This window comes from Haliaeetus leucocephalus, unplaced genomic scaffold (genome assembly GCF_000737465.1).
Source record: "Haliaeetus leucocephalus isolate CR32 unplaced genomic scaffold, Haliaeetus_leucocephalus-4.0 Scaffold193, whole genome shotgun sequence".
NCBI classification, from domain to species: domain Eukaryota; kingdom Metazoa; phylum Chordata; class Aves; order Accipitriformes; family Accipitridae; genus Haliaeetus; species Haliaeetus leucocephalus.
Window position 1 is genome coordinate 747,128 of NW_010972629.1, and position 7,379 is coordinate 754,506.

A 7,379-nucleotide genomic window follows, 5' to 3' on the forward strand; every position below is an offset into this window, starting at 1 on the left:
GGGGGGGGAGGGGGGCGGCCAAGGGCCCGGGGCGCCGCCGCGCCGGGGCTGTGCGAAGCCACGCCCCTTCGGTCGAAGGCCACGCCCTTTTGCTTAAACCCACGCCCTTCCCTCAGGTCACGCCCCTTCCCGTAACGCCCTGTCGTTCAAGCATGTCCCGTCCCTCAAGTCCCGCCCCCGTACGAAACTCCGCCCCTCCACAGCCTCGCCTCCTATCCAGGCACTGCACCTTGCTGCCGCTCCCCGCCCTTCCCGTCGTCCCCTGCTTCTCCCAGCGGTCCTCGCGCGTGAAGATGGCGGCTCCGTCAGAAACGTAGGGCTCAGCCCGGTGGTTCCGCCGCGCCGATGGGGCCCCGTGGCCCTAGCGGGCCGCGCTGCTACGCCCTTTACGCCGTCCTGGGTGCCCTGGTGTGCGGTCTGTGGTGAGAGGGCGGCTGGGGGCGAAGCGCGGCCGGGGGGGGAAGGCACGGTTCGGCAAGGCCCGGAGCGCGGTCCTCACGGCGTTTCTGCTCTCTCCACAGGCCGGCGGCGGCGGCGATGGCGGCGAGCGATGAGCGGCGTTCGGGTGAGTGCGGGGGCTCGGGGTGGGCCAGGTGAGTTCCCGGCTGGGCCCGCACTCAGTGGCCGTGCTCTCTCTGCAGCGAGCCCGGTGGCGGCCACGCCGTGCTGGCGGGTGGAGGACTTCGTGGTGGCCCAGGAATGCACCCGCTGCTCCAGCTTCCAGGCGGTGAGTACGGGCAGCGACGGGGCTGCACTCACCCCCAGCAGGGCAGGTCCTGCCCCAGTATGGCCCCTGACGGATTCCTCTTGGTCGCAGAAGACGATAGCGGAGTGCAGCCCCACCGGCTTCATTGAGAAGATTAGCTGTGCCACCTCCAAGAGGGACGAATTCAAGAGGTGAGTGCAGACTTTGCGGCAGCCATGAGCCCCAGAGAGGGGGGGTCACAGGGGGAGACAGGGTTGGATTTGGGGTTGAAGCTTTTCCCTTCAGGGTTCCTAACTCTCCCTATGGGTGCAGCTGTCGCTCCGCAGTGATGGAGGCGCGCGTTTTCTGGAGATTCGTTGGCACCATGATGTGCGTTGCCACCATCTTTGCGGTGCTGGTGGTGTGTCGCCAGCGCGTCCTGGACAGGAAGGCCCTGGAGAAGGTCCGCAAGCAGATTGAGTCCATTTAACAGAGCCCAGCTGTCCTGGAGCGGAGAACTCTGCTCACCTGCTGCTCCCAACCAGGTGGGAGAAGGAACAGGTGCCTGGGGCAGGCCCTGCCCTGCTCTGTGAACACAGGAGTCCTGCTGGGAGCTGCCTCAGATGCCACTGGGGCATCCCGTGGGACCAGCTGAGGGGTGCCTGCCTGCGCGGGGCAGGCCCCTGGGGAGCACGGCGTGTAATAAATCCTGATCGTTGTCACCAGAACAATGCTGGCGTTCATCCCTGGGAGCAATGTAGGGCTGTCCCACTGCGTCCGTTCCCCCGTTGGAGACCTGGCGGGGGGGGGGTGGTGGTTCCATCCCCCATGGCCCCACTATGGGCTCAGCGCCAACCCTCGGACACATGTTGGGGTGCAAACCGGGCACAGGTTTATTCAGTGGCGCACAGCTGCCGGGGGTGGGGGGCACGCCCCCACATCTGGGCTGGGCTGGATGTTGTCCCCCCCTGCACTGCTGCTCCCACCCCAGGGTGGCTCCCAGGGCCCCAAAGCTGGGGCTGTTCTCCACTGCCTGTCACATTTCGTCCCCATGTCCCTGTTTTGCTGTCTGTGCATCCTCAGGGGGGGCCCGGCTTGAGGAGTTGGTGCTTGGCTCCCTGCTGGGGGGGGGCCTCCTGTCCCCGTGCCCCCCCTCAGCTCCATCTTCCTCTGCAGCTGCAGGTCCTGGCTCTTCCACCCTCAGCCACCCCGGCATCGGGAATGGGGCTTCTCTGGCCAGTTCCAGTGGCTGCCCCTGGGTCAGGATGTTCCTGGAAATCACTGTGGGAACAGGGAATGCTGGGGTGGGCAGCACTGGGGTGGGGTGGGGGGAGCTGCAGCTAGTGCCCCTGCCCTGACCGGGGCTCTTACAGCCTCCCTGTTACCTCCGGTGGGCCTGTCACCGTCTTGGTTGCCCCCTGGGCCCCGGCAGAAGGGGCTGTAGCTGGGGAAGAGGATGAGTCCCAGGGAGAGGAGCAGGATCTGCCAGGGAGAAACAGGAACCGTGTGCCCCCGAGTGGTGCTTGGGAGACACCGGCATGCGCGGTGTGCCGTGGTGAGCATGCTGTACCAGGATGCAGGTGCTGGTCTGGGCAGCCTTGTTGGATGTTTGCTTGATCAGCGCCTGTAGCTGCTGCAGCAGGGACCTGAGGGACAAGGGGTCGGCAAGCGCCAGTCCTGGGGTCGTCTCCCCCCTGCCCCTCGCTCATCCCGGCACCGTCCCCACCACAGTGCCCCACGCCACGCTCACCCGTTGTGCTTCTCCAGCTCCTGGACTTTCTTCCGCAGCTCCTGGTTCTGGGCTGAGCACGCGGCCGCCCTGCTGGGGCAGAGACGGGCATGGGTGAGGGGACATGCGCCTGGGGACGTGCTGGCTCGCAGTGCTGCCGGCACCCACCTGCTCTCCAGCCCATCCAGGTACTCCTTCTTCCTCCGCCGGCTGTCCTGGGCCGACTGCTTGTTCCGGATCTTTCTCCTCACCTTCTTCAGGATCCGCTCCTCAGCCTAGGGCAGGGGGGTGGAGGAGTGAGCCCTGCCCCCCAGCCCCTCCCACCCCCTTCCAGCCCCCGCACCCATGCACCTGGGTGAGGGGCAGGGTGCTGGGCAGCGTCACCCCCTCCTGCGCCAGCAGCTGCTTCTCCTCCTCTGTCAGGCACAGCTGCTGAGAGATGGGACATGCATGGGGACAGGCTGGGGATGCCTGGCAGTGTGGGGATGGGGGGGGCGGCTGTGGGGACTCACCGCGGCGCTGGGTGCGGGCAGGGGAGTGGGCAGGGACACAGCAGGCAGGTTGTTGATGCACGAGCCGGGGAGCAGCGTGGGGTACAGCCAGTCATCTGTAAGGGGGAGAGGTAGCTGTGCCCTGCCTGTTCCTGCCTGCCCTAACCCAGGGAGCTGCTCTGCTCCCTGCCCTGCACCATGCCAGCAGGATGCAGCCCCCAGGGCCTGAGCCGTGCCAAACCCCACTGACCCAGCTGGATGGAGATGATGCTGCCATGCTGGGGGGTGCTGAGGTCACAGACCACCTCGTAGAGGGTGGCAGTGGGGGGCTCGGCAGGCTGGGGGGGCTCCGGGTTGGCATCCTGGGAGCTGCAGCTGCCCAGGGAGGTGAGGCAGCTGCTCAGGCTGCAGACGGCGTCGGGGTTCACTGTCGGCTGCAGCAGCTCCTCAGCTTTGCTCCCCTGTAGCCAGAGAGGTGCTGGCAGGGGAGACGGGGACCCCGAGGGTTCCCGTGGCACCCCGCCCACACACACACCGGTGTCCCTCCAAGGGCACACGCACACACGCTTCTCCCTGCCCCGCTCCCCCTCCGACACCGACTCACACCATCCTCGGGGAGCATCCAGCCCTCGAAGGCCAGCTCCGAGCTGGAGAAGGGGGGATCAGGGAAGACGTTATCCGGGAAGATTCCGGCATCCGGTGCTTCTGGCTCCATCACCTGAGCTTAAGGGTGAGCGGGGGCCACCAACCACCCCCTGTGGCGGGGTGCCTGGGGACCCTCCCGAGCCCGGTGCTCTGGGTGCTGCTCCCGCCAGATCCTGGTGAGGGACAGTGGCACCTTCCACCGGCTCCGTGCCCTGACGCAGCAGGGATGGCCCGCCGCCCCCCTCACCTTTCCCCAGCTCCTCGGGGTGTCCCGTTCCCCCCACCTTGGTTCCCGGTTGTGCAGCCGCCTCCGCCCGGTCCCGGGGCCGTGCACCAGGATCTCCGGTATCCTGGGCAAACCCAGCCAAGTCCCACCCCCGGAGCATTACACCGGTAAAGGGCCGGGCTCCCCGGGCTTCTCCCCGCCTTTCCCGTCTCTACCGGGACACAGCGGAGGGTCCGACTGGGCTACCGGGGAGAACCGGGCTGAGGCTGTCCCGGTACCGCGTCCCGGGGAACAACAGCGAGCGATCCCGTGGGGGAACCGGGGGTCCCGGGGGTCGGTTCGCTGCAACTGACGGTGGCTGCAGAACCGGGCCGGTGCCCTCCCGGTAACGGGACCCCCCGTGGGGGACGGGGCGGGGGAACAGAGGATGGACCCCTACCCCGTCTTCTCGTTTTTTATTGGCTGTGATGCGCGTCACTCAATAATACCGTCAGGGTTTTGCGCGTCGCTATTGGCTGCGACGCCCAGTGCCGGCTCCGCCCTCTGGAACACCGAGTAGCGAGCGGTGAGTGCGGGGCCGGGGTGGGACCGGGACCTTGGACCGGGACCGGGGACCGGGACCGGGGTCCGCAGTCCCCGATCCCGGTCTTTGATGCCGATCCCGGCTCCCCAGTCCCGGTCCTTGATCCCGGTTCGCCGTTACCGGAGCGCTGCCCCGCTTCCCCGGGCCACCCCCGTCCCCGCCCCGGGAATTCCCCTCCCAACCCGTCGCCGTGCTCCGGCCACCGGGGGGCTCTGGATGGGGCGGGAGGGGGGGGGGGAGTCACCGGGACCGGGAGGCGGCACCGACCACTCTGACGGTGCCATCCCGTCCCGCTGTAGCTCCGGTTCACCCCGGGGGATGCAAAGCGCTATCGAGACAGTAACGACGGGTCAGAGCTTCTTCCGCGGTGAACATTGAGTTCCCGTACCGAATCCCAGCCGGGATGGCAGTGGAAAACGGGATCGGAACCGGAACCGGGACCGGGACGGAGGTGCTGGCCTGGAGTCCCGGGATAGCTCTGCGGTCCCCGTCCGGGCTGGAGGCGAAGTTGGGCTCATTGGTGCTGCTGCTGCTGTTGCCCCTTGCCTGCGGCCTTGCCCCGCTCTGCTGCTTCCGACAGCCCCCCAGCTCCGCCGGTATGGCCGGAGAGGGACCGGGGGCGGGGGGGGTCGAGGTGTCCCGGGAAGGCTGGGGAGGGTGTCTCAGGGATCTGGGGTGTCTCGGCGGGGAGGGTTAGGGGGAGCTGGAGGGGGCTTGGAGTGTCCCAGGGGTTTGGGGGGTCCTGGAGGAGCTGGGAGGGGCTGAAGGGTCAGGGGGGTCCCAGGAGTTTGGGGGGTCCTGGGGAGGCTGGGGGCCTCAGAGGTCTGGAGAGTCTTGGAAGGTCTGGGGGGGTCCCAGGGAGTCTGGGGGGGCCTGGGGGTGTCCAGTGGGGTCCAGGGGTCTCAGAGGGTCCCAGGGGTCTGGGACAGGCTGGGGACGGGACTGTCACCTGGGGCTGGGCTGACCCCAAGGGGCCTGGCACGTCCCAGGGTGCGGGGCTGTGGTGGGGGGTCTCAGTGGGGGTCTCAGTCCCTCCTGCCGGCCCCCCCCAGACGCCCGCAGCCCAGTGCTCAGCCTGGTCAGCTGCTTTGCCGGTGGTGTCTTCCTGGCCACCTGCCTGCTCGACCTCCTGCCCGACTACCTGGCCAGCATCAGCGCGGCGCTGGAGGGGCTGCGCGTCACGGTGAGCACCCAGAAACCACCCCCCAGGGTCCTGCCCCCATCGGTGACCCTGCCCAGGGGGACCTCAGCTCTGTCCTGGGGTTGCCCGGTGTCCCTGTCCCCAGGATCGGGATCAGCAGCCCCGGCTGGGTGCAGGGGGGGGATGTCAGCTGTGCTGGGACAGTAGAGAAGGGACAACAGTGGGGAGGGGTTGAGCGGGGATGGGATGGATGGGATGGCAGGGAGGGTGACGGTGGGGATGGGATGGCACAGAGGGGGACAGATGGGACAACAGGGAGGGGGGTGTTGGGGACAGGATGGTGGGGATGGGACAGTGGGGGGTGGGCAGCAGGATTGGGACGTTGGGGATGGGGACAGCAGGGATGGAGCTGGCAGAGCTGGGCTGGTGGCAGCGGAGCAGCTGGGAGGGGCCAGTAGGGACGAGCCCTCGTGTCCCGCTGTGACTCATGGAAAGATCCTCCCTCTGCCCACGGCTTCCCGGCAGCCTTCCCCAGGCTTCTTCCTTCCCCAGGGCCAGGTGCAGGCAGGGCCGGGGTTGCAGGCAGGCCCTGAACCCCCTTTCCACTGTCTCTCCCAGCTGCAGTTCCCTTTGCCGGAGTTCATCCTGGCCATGGGCTTCTTCCTGGTGCTGGTGCTGGAGCAGGTTGCATTGGCACAGCGGGAAGCGTCATCCATCCCGGAGGAGACGCGGGCGTTGCTTCCCACCGGTTCCATCCAAACCCTTTCACCGCAACCTCCCGTTCCCGGCACCCGGAGTGCCATCCGTGCCGGGTTGTTGGTGCTGGCGTTGGCGTTGCATGCCGTGCTGGAGGGGCTGGCTCTGGGGCTGCAGGAGGCGGAGGGGGCCGTGCTGCGCGTCTGCCTGGCGCTGGTGCTGCACAAATGCGCGGTGGCCTTCAGCTTGGCACTAAAATTGTTACGGGGTCGTCTGCGCCCGCCGGCCGTGGTCGCTTGTTTGACGCTCTTCGCCATGATGTCACCTTTGGGTGTGGGGCTGGGGACAGCGGTAGCAGCAGGCGCGGGAGCACGGCAGCGGTTGTGCCGAGGGGTGCTGGAGGGGTTGGCAGCTGGGACCTTCCTTTATATCACTTTTTTGGAGATTTTGCCCCAGGAGCTGGGGGTCCCCCAACATCGCATCCCCAAGGTCATCCTGCTCCTCGCTGGCTTCGCCCTTGTCACCGCCATCCTCTTCATCAAGATCTGAGACACCCCATCCCCAGAGTGGGGGATGCCCCCCTCCCAACCCCAATGCAGGACGCCAGGGAAGGGGGTTCCCCTCTGCACTCCCTCCTCTGTGCAAATGCCAAAGTGCCGCTTCAGGTGCTGGCCCCGGCCCCCATGTGCACCCCGGGGTGGGAGTGGGGGTCCTGCCTGTGGGGACACCCCGCCCCGTGAGGCTCAGCCCCGTGCCTCAGTTTCCCCATCTGTACAGGGGGAACAGTGCTGTCCCCCTCCACGGGACCCCAGGATGGGGGTGGGCTGAGTGTGTCGTGCCCCCCCACACCCACAAGTGCCCTTACAGCGTGGGGTGCAGAGCCCCAGCCTTCCCCCCCCTCCGGCTGGGGAGAGGCGTTGGATGAAGCAAATAAAAGACTGGACCTGACGTGGTGCCTCTGCCTGGGAGGGGGCTGGGGGGGGGAGGCGCAATACTGGGAGGGAACGACAGTGTCCGGGGGGGATGGGGGGGGCCACAGTGCCCCCCTCCATGTCTGTATGTGCTGAGGGGGTCCAGGCACCCCCAGTTTTGGGGGGTGGGGTCTGCTCTGTTCCCAGCCATGGGGGTGGGGGTGACCCGGCTGTACCCCCCCAGCTCTAACCCCGTCCAGCATTACCCCCCC

At 67.7% G+C, this 7,379-nt stretch overlaps 4 protein-coding genes across 5 annotated transcripts in view; 3 read left to right on the forward strand and 1 right to left on the reverse strand.

Moving 5' to 3' along the window:
* RAB13 (RAB13, member RAS oncogene family) overlaps positions 1–317 on the forward strand; it is a 1,485-nt gene extending 1,168 nt beyond the window's left edge. The window contains exon 7 of the mRNA XM_010565618.1: positions 117–317. Coding sequence (XP_010563920.1) covers positions 117–317 — 201 coding nt within the window. The remainder of the gene's footprint in view (positions 1–116) is intronic.
* JTB (jumping translocation breakpoint) overlaps positions 1–1,405 on the forward strand; it is a 1,625-nt gene extending 220 nt beyond the window's left edge. Inside the window, exons 1-5 of one of the 2 annotated variants that reach the window (XM_010565568.1) lie at positions 74–422; positions 522–565; positions 642–727; positions 818–897; positions 1,019–1,405. In XM_010565568.1, coding sequence (XP_010563870.1) covers positions 346–422; positions 522–565; positions 642–727; positions 818–897; positions 1,019–1,175 — 444 coding nt within the window. In that variant the 5' untranslated portion in view covers positions 74–345 and the 3' untranslated portion in view covers positions 1,176–1,405. Of the gene's footprint in view, positions 1–73; positions 423–521; positions 566–641; positions 728–817; positions 898–1,018 lie in introns of those variants that run through there. The other variant, XM_010565569.1, reaches the window with a different exon arrangement.
* A 117-nt stretch (positions 1,406–1,522) lies between these two features.
* On the reverse strand, positions 1,523–3,936 carry CREB3L4 (cAMP responsive element binding protein 3-like 4). The gene is made up of 10 exons (XM_010565619.1): positions 3,798–3,936; positions 3,510–3,628; positions 3,156–3,366; positions 2,927–3,021; positions 2,766–2,843; positions 2,583–2,689; positions 2,436–2,504; positions 2,256–2,331; positions 2,071–2,167; positions 1,523–1,542 (listed from the first exon to the last, which is right to left on the reverse strand). The coding sequence occupies exons 1-10, from the start codon at positions 3,934–3,936 to the stop codon at positions 1,523–1,525; spliced, it is 1,011 nt and encodes a 336-aa protein (XP_010563921.1).
* An 826-nt stretch (positions 3,937–4,762) lies between these two features.
* On the forward strand, positions 4,763–6,851 carry SLC39A1 (solute carrier family 39 (zinc transporter), member 1). Its single transcript, XM_010565620.1, has 3 exons — positions 4,763–4,955; positions 5,412–5,542; positions 6,119–6,851. The coding sequence occupies exons 1-3, from the start codon at positions 4,763–4,765 to the stop codon at positions 6,743–6,745; spliced, it is 951 nt and encodes a 316-aa protein (XP_010563922.1). The 3' UTR covers positions 6,746–6,851.
* The last annotated feature ends 528 nt before the right edge of the window (positions 6,852–7,379 follow it).